General features: G+C 39.1%; 1 protein-coding gene across 35 annotated transcripts in view; it reads right to left on the bottom strand.

Moving 5' to 3' along the window:
• Window positions 1–17290, bottom strand: part of GPHN (gephyrin) — a 2535134-nt gene that overhangs the window by 888513 nt on the left and 1629331 nt on the right. For all 35 annotated transcript variants that reach the window (XM_044073932.1, XM_044073937.1, XM_044073941.1 and 32 more), the window contains one exon: window positions 12858–12952. In XM_044073932.1, coding sequence (XP_043929867.1) covers window positions 12858–12952 — 95 coding nt within the window. The remainder of the gene's footprint in view (window positions 1–12857; window positions 12953–17290) is intronic.

The raw sequence follows: 17290 nt of genomic DNA, 5'->3' as shown, positions 1-17290 counted from the left end.
TCAGACACCAGATCCAACTCAGTTTGCTTTCATCAAGGGCACATCATGCATACTTAGCCCAAAGCAAAAGACAATGACAAAATGATACATACTGCCTACCTTGATCTGGCCAAAGGATTCAACATAATACTCCTCTCTGGCATTGTAGACACGCTCACTAAATTAAATGTAAACCACTATGTCACCCACTGGATAGCCAGCTGGCTCACTGATACAACCCATGAAGTTAGGATACTGGAGTTTACCTCTACAAAAAGGCTGGTCACTAGTAGTGTCCCTCAGGGCTTAGTGCTGGGCCTGTTACACTTTGGCATCTACTTCTCTGAAGTCAAATCTAGAGTCAGAGGCCTCTGGCTTAACAAGTTTGCTGACAATTCCCTCCAAGACACAAACACCCTGCAAGAAGGCCTAATTGGCATTAGAGTTATGGTCTAAAACTCAGTGTCAAAAAGTGTACAACAGTATTTTTTGGAAAGACGGCCACTCCCACAGTTTATTACATTGATAATACATCACAGACTCAGTGGTCAGGGATATGGGAATACATGTAGGCAGTGATTTGGTCTTTGACCATCACATACCTTCTGTAGTAAGGAAGTCTTTTTACGGTGCGCAACTTATAAGCAATAGTATGGCATCTATTTCCAAGGACATCACAAATCCATTTTAGAGTCCATGACAGAGTGTAACGATAATATTCTGAGGCAGTCTGCACATCTACAGGTTACCGAGTGGTGGTATATGTTTAACCTACAAAGCATCCTCTGATCTGCCCTCAATGAACATGTGAACATTTGAAAAACAAATAGCATTAGAAACACCTGATCCAGGGATCTAAGCTTCATCTGCAACAAATACTTCATGCTGGAGGGATAGCTATGTGTCTGAGACAGTTTCTTCTGTGCAACAGGCTTCCATTCCACATGAAGCAGAGTTCTTCTGTGCACCTATTCAAGCACAACTTGGATCAGTGGATGGAAAATCATACATTTACCCCAGGTGAAGTGCCTTATAAATAATCAACCAACCATACCAGATACCCACAAAAACTTATGGGACCAAAATCTGGCTAATATTTTTGGGAAGCATGGTTAGGCTTAAAAAGGCCCACTAAAGCCAATAGCCTAATAATACCCTATAATTTTATTTATTTATTTAACATTTGTTAACCGGAAAAGTCTGACTAGACCAAGTACTTCTTCAGTGGAGGCCTGTGGAGAAAAGCTCCACTTAAAATTAAACTAATACAACACAGACACAAGTAGAATATAATCAACACAGTTAAACACATTTAAATATACTATATAGGACACTTATCATAGTTAAAACATAGTACTAGAGATCATTTATATAATTTGTGTTTACATGTACAATTAGTAAGAATGACAGTCATATAATGTCAGCATAAGGAACATGCTGGATTAGTCAGGAGCCATACATGAACATAACCAGTTTTTGGATAGGTGAGTTTTCAGTAAAGCTTCAAATTGCAATGAGGTTGTGGTGGATGTTATATTAGGAGGTAAATTATTCCAGATTTTAGCCATACAGTTGGAGAAGAAGGATTCCCCAGGTTGATTATTGGCAATGGAGACTTTTATCAGGGATTTATTATTGGATCGTAAAGTTCTGGTACTGGAGTATGGTTGTAGTAGATTTTGCAGGGCAGGTGTCTTTTCTTTCTCGTAGAGTAATTTAAGGGCCATGGTTAGTTGTTTGTAAAGTAGGAGTTGAGGAAACTCTAACCAGTTAAGTTGCCTGAGTGATATACAGTGAAGTGATCTGGAGTTTGAGTTGACTGCAAATCTTATAATTTTATTATAACATGTTTCCAGTTTTGACAGGTCAGATTTCCTAAGGTTGGTGAGAATCAGAGATGTGTACAGAAGGGTTGAGATTAAGTGTGTGTTTTAGCTACAGTGGGTTTAGTGCTGTTTGTGAAGTTAAGTTTATTTCTGTACAGGGTACCTAGTTTTCTGTGAACTTTTTAATAGTTTGAGCTATGTAGGAATCAAATCTCATGTTACTGTCTATTTCAACACCTAACAGCTTAGTATGGACAAGGGGTGAAATTATGGTTTTGTTGACAGATTCGATAGTGAATGAGGAGGGGGCTGTTGTAGCTTTGAGAGGATGAAATAGCATAAGTTTTGTTTTGTTGGGGTTCAGGATGAAGTGGGAGTTAGTTAGCCAGTTTTCAATTGCAAAGAATGAGTTTTGGGTGAGCACTTGTAGTTCTTGAATAGTAGGGGCGGTGCAAATTACAGTGGAGTCATCAGGATACTGAATTAGGGATGCCTGTGGGACTGAGGTGTGGATGTCATTTGCGAATAATGAGAAAAGGAGGGGATCTAGTATAGAGCCCTGGGGGACACCTATGGTGGTAGGTAAAAGGGGGTGATAGATCTCCTTGCCATTGTACTGCTTGCTGTCGTCCAGTCAAATAGTCTTGGAACCAGTCAAGTAAAGATTGGATAAAGTTTGGTCAAGACAGGGTGGTAAGGAGTTTGCTGTGGGAGGTCATATTGAAGGCTTTCAATAGGTCTAAAAAATAGAGCATATGTATTTGTGATTAGTTCTGTGTTGATTTATTGTGTTGGCAAAAGATAACACGGGAGTGGTTGTACTGTGGTTTGGTAGAAAACCATGTTGTGACTGAGTTAATAGGTTATTTGCTTGCAGGAAGTGAATGAGCTGTGTGTGAACAATTCTCTCTAATATTTTGGACAGTGGGGATAAGATCACAATAGGTCGATAGATGGCTAGGTCAGTACAATTACCTCCTTTGTGGAGTGGGATTATTTATGTGGGAAGTTTTCCATAAGGTTGGGATTTTGTCTTCCACTATGGATCTGTTTATGAGTATTGAAACTGGGTATGCTATTGCTTCGGCTGCTATTTTTAGATATTGGGGTGGCAAATTGTCTGCGGCTAGAGTAGCAGGTTTCAGTTTAGCAAGCATTTTTGTTATTGTTTTATTTGAGGCTAGGTGAAGAGAAGGTAGTTGCAGCTTTATTAGGATTTGGACTGTCTTAAGATTGCAGAGGTTGGCTGTTTTCTGGATACAGCTGTTATTACTTCAGTAAAGTATCTATAGTATTGGGTATGCTGTCTGTATTATTTGATGTAGTGGGTTGCAGGGTAGTTGTTTTACCTGGGCGAAGTATGTTTTTTATTGCTGACCAGAACTGTTGTGGATTTCTAGGGTGTTTAGTTTGAATATCGGTATAGAATTTTGTTTTAGCTTGCTTGATTTGTTTCTTAGCTTTGTTTCTGAGCTCTTGGTAGTTTTGTTTGACAGTACAGGATTTAGTTTTGTACCACTGATTCCATGCTTTATCTCATGCAACTAACAGAGACCTTGTTTCTTTCTTTAACCATGGGCCGTAATTAGATTTTACATGTATTGGTTCTGATAGGAGAGCGAGTGTTTAGAATTGAGAAGGTTTTATTGAAATGATGGATATCATCTTCCAGGGGAAGATGTTTCAGTGGTAGCCAGTTGGAGTGGATTAGGGAGCTGATAAAGTTTTGGGGGTTAAATTGTTTTGTGCTTATTTGTTTATAAATTACTTGCTTCTTTAAGTTGCTTCATTGTCTCATAATGTAGGTTGGGAGATGATCACTTAGGCAGTCTGGGAGACAGCCAGAGTAGAGAATGTGAGTGGTTTGTTAGTTAATATCCATTCTAGTATGGCTTGTTTATTGGATGTTCTACTTATCCTGGTAGGGGTTTGTATGAGTTGGGTAAAGCTATACAGATTAATGTGATTAGTGGGATTTTGAAAGTCACAAGCTGTCCAATCTATACTAAATTTAAATAATTAATTTGTTCATACTAATGCATATAGTCTGCATCATATGCCCTTTGCCTTTGTTGGGTGCTAAGATAACCAGACAACAAAATCCGCAGCCTTAGCACCACTAAGGGAGAGGACAAAAGCTATTTTTTTCATTTATTTACAGGAAATCTTAAGTGCAATGTAGGAGTATTTGGAAAAAAAGGTGTTTCCACCTTGTATTTTAAATGGTACTTCCCTACAGACAGAACTGGTCATAAGAGAGATGGGTACTTATCTCTCTCTTTCTCTCATTCAATCTTCATGTTAAACCATGGTCAGGAAATCCTATCCAGCCCAGCTAACTTCCAAGGGAATGTTTTCAAGATCCAAAGAAGTCATCCTGCCACCTTATTCTTATTTATCAGACCCATCATTGAATAAAATGCCCCTTTTGGTATGTATAAATCAAAGCATATTTCTCGACTAGGCCCCAAAAAATGTTACATAAAAAAAAAAAAAAAATCGACCTTAAATATTTTAACTATCCTGATAAATTAGTAAAACTCTTCATACTCAGCAATCTACAGGCTGTTCCAAGGTAGCCTGTGACTTGCATTTTGAATCATGAAAAGCAGAGTTCTATTTGTCCTCCTATTTCTCTGCAAAATCAGTGGCTCTACAAACATCTGCACTACTGGCTTAAATCTACACCATCAAATAAACAAGACTCACTGGAGAGATAGGTTCCCAGTTCAAACCACTCCCAGCATATGGACTAAATTACAACTGCAGGCCTTTAAAGCTAGCCATGATGACTGGATGGACAAACACACATTTACATTAGGACTGCCATATGCAGCCTTGCTCTATTTGGGAGGTAAATGAACTTTTAAGTGCGTCTCCTAAAAGGTATATATGACTAGTCATCTCATGGGTCCATCATGATTGTTTGTGTAGTATTTTTCTTATGTGCCTATGATTTGACGTTTTAGGAAGTGCTACAAGGCTATTTCGATAGTGCCACATTAATTTATTGTTTGTGTGTGTGTGTGTGTGTGTGTGTGTGTGTGTGTGTGGAGATTGTGTTTAGTAGGGACTTATGATCTTGATGATATGGGTCAGGATCCTCCATCACCTCCTGGAAATGCATCTTGACCAGATCAGATTTCTGATTTAGCTAGTTTGTAGTTCTTTGCTAAACAGCATACACACATGCAATCTAAGTCCAATTCTAGAGACAGAGGAATTATCAAATCCTTCCACAAAGTCAGTGAGGAGCATATGCTTATCCGGTCACTGAAGCAGAAATTCTCGTGCTCCTATTAGAAAATAATTTGGCATATGAGGGTGTTTCTTACCCCCTTTCTTCTTATGCATCTTTAGAAAGAGGAATAGGAGTAACAGAAGAAGTTGCAGAAGAGCAATGAAACTGATGTTGCTTTTCCAACCACTGTCCCTGTCCCATGCAGTAATCAGCAATGGCACAGGAGGACAGCTCTCAATTGCAGCTGGGCAGAAGGGTCAGTACAGGTACCTAATTTAATGCCTTTAGCACTGCCGTGGAAGAAAAAAAACATAATCAGAGTCTCATGGCATAGCAAGACAAGACAGAGGCCTAAAACTGGAGCTAGCGATGGTGCTCTGAATCCCACTAATGTCCTCAGGTGTCCGTGGCAGAAGCTTGAGAGTTCCTACAGGCCAGTGCATAGTCTTCCTGAAAGATTAATTGCTATTCTGCCAGTGGAGCTAATAGATGGACAGACAATGGATGGATCTTGTGAAGGGGTGCCAGTCTCTCTGGTGAAGGGCAACTGGGTGACAAAGATGTACATCTTATCAGTTGTTCACTCTGTGACAAATGCTGTGACAGGAACTGTATTATGCTAAACTAGCAGTGAACTGCCTCAAAGTTCTGTGACTGGTCACTCATTCTTAACGGAAGGTCTTACTAACTGGGACTGTTGTCAGGCAGACATATGTTTTAGTTTCAGGCAGATCATGTAGATCGAATTTACTGTAGGAAGACTTACTGTAAAGACCACTACTTCCAAATAGGATGACTTCTGTTTACGATATGTTTTATTTTTCTTATACAACACTTAGCAAGTAGCAGACATACTTTTAATGCCAGGAAGATCAAAAGGTTGTGAGCTCTGTTCCCACACATGATGCTTGGATTAAAGATCTAATTTTCACACTGCAATGCAAGATTCATATAGGGAGAGCATGCTGCACTCCAAGGGTTTTTGTCCTTTGGATGGCACTTTAAACTAAGGTACCACATGCCTAAGATGATGGTAGGGTTCAGGCACCTAGGCAGTTAGACATTTCCCTGTCGTACATTTGGCTGGGGACACATGGCTGAAGTAACATTTAGCTGCAGAGAAATATGGCTGTTATGAATTCCCTGTGGGCAAAAAGATACACATTTTGCCATGTTCATAGCTTTAATAATCAAGTGTGTGGGGGCAGAAGTAGTAATGAGTGTTGTGCTCAGTGTACAGTACATGCTTATGTAACTACGACATGGAAAAGTGTGTTACAGCATGGAAGAAATCCTGCATGCTACTGTAGTCACATTTATGCACCAGTATGCATTTTAGGTAATGTTCTCTAGACACTGTGAAGGGGGTAGTGGTCCACACATACCAATTATAAAGGCACTGCCCCACTGTGAATTGCATTTTTACTGCAGTGACATGCCCACTGGTCAGCCTGTTGCCGATGCCTACCATATATACTGCCTGCATTTTCATGTTGTCTTGGGGGTTATAGACATTATTTTCTCCTTGCGCATTTGGTTATTGAAGTTGTGGGCATGTCACCATAGTCTTCTCTTTGGTCCCAGGGAACCTGCAACAACCATATTTCTCTGCAGCTGAATATCACTTCAGTCATGTGTCCCCAGCCAAATGTACCACAGGGAAATGTCTTGCTGCCTAGGTGCCTAAACCCTAGTGGTAGCTTAAGTGGATGTTGAACAAAACAAAAGGAGTGGTTTATTTATTTGGATGGTACAGTGGTGCAGCAGTGTGCATTGTCTCCTCACAGCAAGGAGTTCTCTGGTTCGATTCTAGGTTGGGGTGCCTTCTGTGTGGAGTCTACATGTCTGTCCTGCATTTGTGTGGGTTTCCTCCGGGTGTTCCAATTTAGTCTCATATTAAAAGGACATGTGTCTGGTGCATTTCTCCCCGGGCCTCCGCTGAAAATTCGCTTGTTCCAAGTCAGACTTTCCTGGTTAACAAATGTTAAATAAATAAATAAATAAATTTGCGTACTGTTTCATATCTAATTGAACTTAATTTCTTCAAACACAAAATTGTCACGGAAACCTTGCACCAGTTTAAAAGCAGCTGCAAATAAATAGAACCTGCTCCAAGCCAAATGAGATTCTTAACGTAAAATTTATTAGTCAACGTTTTCGCTTTGTTAAAAACTCAGCTTCATCAGAGAACTTAATTTCTTATTTAACATTTACTTTACACATAGACAGAGATAAATATAGATACAGCTATAAATACAAATATAGATATATGAAAATTCATTGAGTCTCTATTCAGTGGACCATGGTTTGACAAAACCTGACTAATCGATTATCCTGTGAAACTCGGGGATGAGCTTTTATATGGCAAGGGGGTAGCAAGTTCAGTACTCCCTCCCCCATTCCCATGTTGTCTGTTGTGTTTTTTTGAATTGGGAGTCAATCAATCATATTTTTCCAGCGCTGGATTGCTGAAAAGCAGCTCGATGAAATTCTGAATTCCTATGTACATTTATATTTGTTTGCTTATTTATATTTGTTTACCAGGATAGGGCATTTATCAATATTGAGAATGAAAGCTCTGCAAGTATGGCAACTGCAAAGGCCCAAAAGCCAAATGAAATCCAGCAGAAAAAACACCGGTCAGCACTCAGAAGTGGAACACAAACATTTTAATGAAAACAGTACCAGGTACATGCAAAAGCACATACCCCAACAATATCCAAACCGGTTTTGGCATGAAAGCCTTTTTCAGTGAATGAAGAGTATATGAAATACAAGCATTTTTATAGTAGCCCAGCCCCTAAAATCTCATCTTGACTGGACATTTATAAATGCTCATTAAAACCAGGAGAAAATAAACCTCCTAGTCTTATAATCCAACAATTTTCTTTCCCATTAAATATATTATGCCAACCACTTTTATTTCTCCTGTCACCTTCAATTTTATCAATGATGGCAAACATGAACTTTATAGTTAGGAGGAGAAGGGGTGGCATAAAACATAAATCAAATATCAACCTTAGACACACTGTTACAACTAATGATACCACGGCAGACCAGTCTTGCAATGTACATAATAAATCTTCGGTGGTGCTGTCTAATGTGGAAATACTATTATTGAGCAAAGGCCTTAATTTTGTACCTGTTTTTTTTGTGTCTGAGAATGTGCTTGTTCATGATGTGGTTTCATTTTGTCAGTAACTTAATTTAAGATTACATTTTGGTGATGATTCCTCCTCTGATATCTCTACTGATTTTAGATTTCATAAGTCCCAATTCATGCCTCCTATTAAATAAACATCTCTGCCTTTCTATTGTCTTACCAACTTAATCTCCCGCCTTTCATTCAGGTTGGGTTACTGAGGCAAAAGCTGTTAAGAATAATTTCTGAGCTCTATCACAGAGACTTGTGGTTCTATTAGACTGCCTTCAAAAAGACTGTTCCATCTCTAATAGTTCCTTGATTAAACAAAAATACTGTTTGATGTGGGGCTCTGCTCTAAGTAAAAACCACAGGCACTTTACAGGAGTGACTTGCAGTTAAACTACATCCACATGCACTTGTGTTTACATTGTGTTTGGAGGTTTAACACCCTGATTGCTTTTTCAAGAAAAACAAAAGAAAAAGAGGGGAAAAATAACCTAGGAAAACAGCTGCATTATTTACAGTTCTGAAAGAAGAATCATATTCAGTAAACCTGAAGCTCTATTCGGTGATGGGAAAGAACTGAAAAAGCATGGGAAGACACTGCACACATTTCATACAGCAACAAGAGCAACAGGATATGCCTCCAAGTACAAAAGAATTTGGAAAAATTCAAAGATAACTTAGGGATAAAGGCCCAAAATCAGGAACAATGTTTAAATATTGCTTTTAAAATCTTAGAAAGCTGCTAGAATGACAGTTTTTGCATTAGCACACATTTTCTGAAGTATATGAAGTCTAAAACTCAAATAGATATTATTTAGTAATATCAGTATTCATTGATTTGCCAAAAAACTCAAATTTTAAGAGGGACAGACTGTAAATTTGAGGCAAAAGTCTGGACATTCTGCTTAAATATGGGCAATGGACAGGTATGGACTATGATGGTCAGCGATATCGGATAGGTCTAATACAAAGCAAGCATTCCTTCAAAGCTTGACAAATACCCAATGAGAGACATCCTGATGTAACATTCGGAATCTCACACCTGCTTCTTAACACTCCCCATTTGCTGGAATAAATTTACTCCTCTTCTGCTTGGTGTACAGTGAGTAATCATTTTCCACAAACTCTACTGTCTCCAACCTTTTGCACTTTGTCCTTCTGCTACAGTTTTGTTAGTATCAACTCTTTCTGCTTGCAGGCTTGCTTCTTTACTATTAAAGGTCTGGGTTGATTTCTCATGGCCAGGCTTGGAGCTTATACTCTATGTGCCCTATCAACTACATTCTGCTGTGGAATACTAGTCCAGTTGCTTACTTGTGTGTATATTACATTAATATAGTCTGTTAATTACAGTTTCTCTGGTACAGCAGAAAACCTCAGGTTTTCCCTAAATGCTCTGTTCTATAATTCTACCATTTTTTAAAACCTCTCTTCTTGACAAGTCTCATACTCAGCCAGCCTTTTCTTCACTTTGACCTCTGATTTTTGCAGGTTTTTCAGTTCATATGAATAACTGTTTAAAGCTTCTTCTATTTAGGGTTGCCGCCTTTCGTTGTGGCTAAAACCAGATTTAGGGCACACCTCATCATAACACCCATAACCCCACCCATATCATACCCACTTTCCACTGATTTGTAACGTCATCATTGCATCATACAAGGGAAATGCCCTCTTTTTCTGATCTTGATGCCTATTTTTCTGCAGATGTACTACTCTGTGTTAAAAGCATAGTAAATCCACCAATTTAACAAACTCCAATAGTTGTTTCTTTTATTGAAACAGAATGCTGAAGTCTATACAATTTTTTTCTGGACTACCAGACAATCACTTTGACTTCCAGATTAAAAAAAAAAACGGATAGGTGGCAATGATAAGTCCAGCGTTTCCAGCCTTTTGTTATTTGAGATGATATACACCTTCAGTGTTTTGTTTATTTGACTTTCTTTTTCATCTACATTACTAGACGTCATGTCTTGTACCAAAGCAGGACCTTGAACTGCTTTTTTTGCTGAAGAGCTACAGGATTATTCACAACCAGTGTCTTCTCATCTTTCATGGTTTATTTTCTTTTAGGTTCTCTAAATTTTTTCTTTGCTGGTATCCAGGCAGTGCACCTACTAGCCATTAACTGAAATTTACCCAAAAAGACAAATTCACTGTCTCTCTCTTCTGAGATTCTGTTTTCACACTGGGAGAGCCAAACTTAAGCTATTACTCAGTATGCAACCATCTTGGAAGCCCATGAAGTGCCATTCAGCATTCATTCACTAATACCAGATGAACTGAGCATAAAATAAAAAAAAAAAAAGGCAAGGTCCCAGACAGTGGAACGCATTCTAAAGAAAACTTCCATTACACTGTTCCTCAGCAGTAATGCCAACCATGTGAAAAGGTTTTCTGCAAGAGAACTAGCTTAGAGAAACAGATAAATCATGAAAGAAGTCTGGCCTCCTTGGCTGCCGACTGGTATTTTTTTTCAGGCATCCCTCCTAATCACGTACTGCAATTTATGCAGCTCTGCTCCGGCCTGTGGTAGAGGTCCTTGCAGTTTCTGTCATTCTGATGATGAGTACCTTCTCCTCCTCCTCCTTAAGCTCTCTGCTGGAAGGTATGCAACCACATCACAATGGAGGAAGTATATCACTGACTCTATGCTTGCCTAATGCACATGCAGAAACAAGGTCTAAACTCATGGAGTCTTGCACTTCCCATCCCTCCAAGCTCCACAGTGTCTGCAGCTTGGCAGAAATACCTTGTACCCTCGCCGAAAGAAAACCCAGCAGATCACAGGTCTCTACAACTTTTCTACATTGTTTCATCTGGCTCTGCCAGCTGTTAAATTTCATCTCCAAACCCAGATTACTGTTTGCATGATCTGATATCCTGATATCATGCCACTTCTACTGAGGTGCTTTGGCTTATTGTAACAGCTGGGAAAACTGCTTCCCTTATGAATTAAGTGGTGTGGTTAAGACTACACTGCAAGCACACTAGGCTGTGCGAAGGTCTGATGTCCAATCTGTTGCTACCAGATCACACAGTTTCATCTGTCCCATGAATGATGTGAGTTATTTATAAAGATTTTTAAAAGATGCTACAGTAGAAGTCTAAAACTACTAATAATGCCCACAGTATACAAACGTTCTGGTGTTATTGTGGGTTAAACACAGCAAGTTCAGAATATGGCTTCTACTGTCACATGACAATAAGCTTGTTTTCATCCACATCTGCAGAAGGAGATGGCACAAGTGTCAGGACACGTCAAAGCACGTTTTAAAGCACGTGGACATAGCACTAGTATCCTGTAATGTGCTCTCATCACCAGAGAAATTATGAGGAAATGAGCACATAGCTACTTTATGCATAGATAAAAAGCATTAATTTTTACTTTTAAAAATGCAAACACATGGTGAAGATTTGAAAGAGAATTAAAAAAATGCAGTACAGATTTCAAGCCCTACATTTTTTTAAAGATTTTGAAATGCAAGCCATACATGTTCCAATATTCCTTAACTCACTATACTCCAACTTTTAAAGTAGGGAACTAGAATGAGATTTGATTCAGTCAAACTTAAAAGGGCACACTTGGAAAGGAAGACTGCAGATTAATGGATTGCACAGTAAGCATGGAAAATTACATTAGTTGCCTCGTGGAGTAGAGGTCTTGATCCTAAACTCAGAAAAGAGTAGGTGACAACTGTTTATAACTCTAGGCATGTAACTCAAAAAATAAAAGAGCTCTCCGAGAAGCTATTTACAATGCAACTTGTATAATTTCTCATACAAGTTATTAGACCTGGAAAGTTTAGCATGTAATGCCTGCAATGAGATATATACTTAACAACACTCACAACAATAGTAAGAAAGACAGCAGGAAATCTGCAAAGAGTGTAAGAATTTTTTTTTTGTTTGTTTTGTTTTTTTTTGAGGGGAGATGCAAATAAGCATACAGTGTTTTTCTTCCAAAAACACATACACGTGGTAATATTACACCAGTATGCTAATCGGTGTAATTTTTATAACATCTTATAACATGTTAAATACATAATTGTTAATACATTACATACAACATTGATGAATGAGATGTTATGAAACTGTTAAGTAAAAAACACACAGATTTCACAATAGTTCAGAAAATAAACCCCAATCATGAATATCATCCAGCAAGAAAATTAATAATCTACTCTGCTTGATTTCTAATTATGTCACATTTTCTAACCCTGTTTCATATTTGAATTAAATGATTTACTGGGATGTTTTGTAATCGACAGTGACCAGCTAGTTTTCCAAATATGTTATAAAACAGTAACTTTGTTCATAAATGAAGGGTAAGCAATAACCTAGTAAGAGTAAATGTTCATGGGAACTGCTTCACTAGAGGCCATAACACAAAATTAACTTGCCAACCATTATTTGTATTATTCTTCTTACAGTTAAAAATAACACTGCTGTTTAGGAGTTCAAGAAATGATATCACGGCATTTATACATTTAAAGATGAGTCAGAAACATACAAAGCAAATATTCTGTCAGGGGAATGAATGTAGACTGTGCAAGTGTTTTTTTCCTGGAAATCTTTTATGCCAAGAAAACTCTGTGCATTTGGGAATAAAATGTTCTTGTTTCTTATGCATTTTATATATTTAGGTTCTGCTGCTTACCTCGACAACATGCCCAGAGGTGTAACGTTCAATGATCCCATCAGCATTGCTAAGGCCATTCCAGGGGCTTCCCGCTCTATGACTTCTTTTGTGGCCTGGAACAAGAGATTAAACATTATAAATGAACACTATACTAAATAAGAAAGCAAGCCTAACTGGAAGTAGCAACATCCTCTTTTAAAGACAAAACACCAGTGGTATGTCAGGCATGTATAAACTCAAACTGCCAAAAATGACATAACAGAACATGATTTTCACAATGACAAGGAGAGACCTTGCTCAATCAGTCTCACCAGTGTGACAGAATGCAGACCTTAACAGAAGAGAAGGCCTATTCATACAAGTGGTGGGTGTGAAATGCTTTTCGAACACTAAACAATGACGATGTACCTCTCAACATCTTAGTGCAAGAAATCTGAAAACAGACTCAAATAATGAGGGGGACAAAGGCCCAAAATAGGGGCAGATTTTAAATATTGGTCCTATAAACATAGAAAGCTGCTAGAATAACAATCATTTTCTAAAGGATATGAAGTTTGATACTCAAATGTATGTCATTATTTAGTGACTTCAATCCTCAGTGATTTTCCAGAAAAATTACAAATTTTATGAGTAACACACCAAAAGTATGGGGCAAAAATCTGGAAATTCAGCTAAAATCTGGACAGATGAGAAGTATGTTGAAGAGTGGTGCTCTGCTGCACAACAAATACTGAAAGATACGGTGGTCTTGGATTGCTTGGGTGCAAACTGGTCTGTGATGCCACACTGCACAATGTGTATCATATTTAAGCTGGGTCAGTGGTGCAGAGGCCAATCCAAGTTTGGGAATTAGAGGACTGACAGTAAGGTTGGCTGTGGGGATAGGATGAAGCAGCTGACATCCAGCTCTCCTGTCCTGGAAGGAGGGTGAGTGAGAAGCCCAAAGGAAGTGTGACCTCTGGTACCTTGTAGGACATCTTATGTTTAACACAGGGAGCAGCGACAACATTCTATCGTCACTGCACTAAGGCTAATTAACCAGATGCCACTAGTATGGCTGCTGCTATGCTCCACAATCGCTGCTCCCCATTGGATGCCTCACTCCCTCAGCCTAATAATAAATTCTGCTGAGGATGACTCCCTGAAGAGTGTGTGTGGGGGGAGGGGGAGCACCTGAAAAAGGGTCACATCATGGTACTGAGAAAGGAGCAACTTGGGGATTCAGAGATAGGTGAACACTAAAGGTGTACAGAATTGTTTGAGGCTGTGCAGTGCAAGGAGAGAGATTTGAAGACCGAATGTGTATATATGTGTATATGTATATATGTGTGTATATATATATATATATATATATATATATATATATATATATATATATATGTGTGTGTGTGTGTGTGTGTGTGTGTGTGTGTGTGTGTGTGAATATACATATATATATATATATATATATATATATATATATATACACACACACACACATATATATATATATATATATATATATATATATATATATATATATATATAGATATATATAGATATATATATATATATATATATATATAAAATTGCTTTAAATGTATTTATTTAACATTTGTTAACCGGGAAAGTCCATTGCACATAGGTCCTTTTTCAGTGGAGGCCCGAGGAGAAAAGCTACACAAATAACAACAATAGAGTACAAATGTGCTACAGATATACAAAATAATTATGACAAGAACAGAACACAATATACAAAATAGTTATGACATGTTCAGAAAGAATACATCATCTGTAAGTAGATATAAGAAGACAATAATGGCACATACAGATATATAAGAAAGTTTAAAAAAGTTTAAAAAGCTGGTATGGGTATGTAGGAGTCCAACTTTTAACCCTATTTACAAAAACATGCGCGTGATTAACCATCATATACTGAATAGAAGATAGTGAAAATGAAGGTAGGAACTATCCTGGACCAGTACAGGAACAGAGCCAGGCAGCTGTAAAGTGTGTTCTTAGTGGACTTTTTAAACAGTGATAATGATGGCATGGAATTTGTGTGTGGTGGTAAAGAGTTCCATATTTTGGACACAAAATTAGAGAAGAGAGATTCCCCTGCTCTGTTGTTGGGTTTAGTTAGAGCGGAGAGTCCTGTTACTAGAGTATGGGTGTAGAAGGTATTGCAGTGAGGGGGGTTTATCAGGCTGATGAAGGATTTTATGAGCTAGCATAAGTTGATTATACTGCAAGAGTTGGGGAAATTCTAGCCAATTAAGGTGCTCTAAAGCTGTGCAGTCGTGTGTTTTATAAGGGGAGTCAGAGGCAAACCTGGCTATTTTATTGTAGCAGGACTCTGGTTTTGCTAAATCAGTCTTTTTGAGATTGATAAGGATAGGGGAGGCTTATAGTAGGGTGGAGATGAGATGGGTGCTTGATAGAGTGGCTTTTGAGTGTGTGGTTAGAAACTGTCTGTTCCTGTAGAAGTTACCCAGTTTCTTATGTACTTTCTTAATAGTGTGGGCAATGTGAATCTCAAATCTCAAATTGTCAACATTGAGAAATTTTGTGTGTGCTATAGGAGAAATAAAGTACAGTTTTGTACTTACAATACATGTAGATGTTAGAGTGTATACACTGCTGCAGTCATTACACTTGGGTTATCCTGCCGTCAGGCGGTCCCTCAGTCGGCCAGAGTTCCAAAGTCTTGGTCTGGCGTCGGTTGTTGTCGCTTCTTCCCTGACGTCAGTGCGACAGGGGTATATAAGATGCAGCCGACGCCATTTTCTTCAGTTTTTCTTGTCCCAGATGTCAGGTGCCCCCAAAAAGGTAGGCAATGTAAATTGCTAATAAAACATACATAAGAAAAGCAATCAAAAACTTTCAGTTACCAGCAAATACTCCCCATAGGTAGCAAAGGGTAGAAGGCTTAAGTAAGTACCAGCAAGTAAGTGGGGAAGGAGGGAGGGTAACCTAGACTGCAGCAGTGTATACACTCGAACTCCAAGTTGCTGCTTCCTTCAAACACTGGACCCCACCCAGTTTGGGTTTGTGAAGGGCCGATCTTGTCTCCTGAACCTGATTGACTTCTTTGAATCAGTCTCCAGAGCCATGGACAAGGGTAAGGTGGTCCACACACAGCCTATCTAGACCTTGCCAAGGCCTTTGACACCATCCCCCACTCTGGAATCATAGATAAACTTACTAAGTTGGGCATAAATCCCTATGTCACCCAATGGGTTGCTAAATGGCTTACTGATAGAACCCACACTATAAAAGTAGCCGACTCCAAATCCAGCTCCAAACAAGTGACAAGTGGAGTACCTCAGGGTTCAGTCCTGGGGCCGCTCTTGTTTGGCATCTACTTCTCTGAAGTACAGGTCAGCACTAAGGGACTCTGGCTAACAAAGTTTGCAGATGACTGCAAACTGGGAGCCATTATTGAATCCCCAAATTATATGGATACTCTACAAAAGGGCCTTACAGAAACAGATGCTTGGTGCCAGAGCCATGGGCTCAAGCTCAATGCCAAGAAATGTATTGTTATCCCTTTGGGAAAAACATGTATCCATGAATTACCATATAGGTGGCAGTACACTAAACACAGAAAGTGTGATAAGAGACTTAGGGACACAGGTGGACAGTGGTCTCACCTTCGATAACCACATTGCCACAACAGTCAGGAAATCCTTCTATGTGGCACACCTCATCACGAAGGGCTTTTCATCCAGAGAAAAGGAGGTCATTGTCCCACTGTACTCATCCCTCATTAGACCCATTATAGAATACAACGCCCCATTTGGTATGTACCTCTCAAGACATCTGCAACAACTGGAAAGGCCACAGAAATACCTCACTAAAAGAATCACAGGCCTAAAGCAGATGCCCTACGCTGACCGCCTTAAAAAACTCCAGCTATACTCTGTCGCATATCGCCTACTCAGAGGCGATCTCTGCTTAACATACAAGGCCATGTCAAACCCAGAGCTGTTGGACATGCTACACTTAAAGAAATCCCAATCCCTCAGAGCTACACGCTCCAGGGATCTAAACCTTGTCATCACAATAAACAAAACATGTTGGAGGGATAGGTTCCTGACCCAGAGACTCCCCAGACTCTGGAATAGATTGCCCATACATGTCAAGCAGAGTGCCTCTTTGGACCTTTTCAAGAGGAACCTTGACGATTGGATGGGAGAAAGGAAATTCACCCCAGGGATCACGTCAGTCGCCCTGCTAGACAGGGGTCCAGGAAAGTAAATAATGTGGGAAGAAATAGCCAGGGAATTGTTATGGCTAGGCTTGTATAGGCCCTAGGGCTGATAGCCTAGTACCAACCTATGAACCTATGAACATCTACATTTATGGTAGGTTCAAAACTGTACTATGTTCATCGTGTTACACTGCTGCAGTCATTACACTTGGGTAGAATCCCAAAGCTGAGGTAGGGTGGCTGGTTCTATAAGGCATTA

The sequence above is a fragment of the Protopterus annectens genome, chromosome 6.part0, assembly GCF_019279795.1.
Source record: "Protopterus annectens isolate FY-2018-M chromosome 6.part0, PAN1.0, whole genome shotgun sequence".
Lineage (NCBI taxonomy): Eukaryota > Metazoa > Chordata > Ceratodontiformes > Protopteridae > Protopterus > Protopterus annectens.
This window is presented reverse-complemented; position numbering and strand designations above follow the sequence as displayed.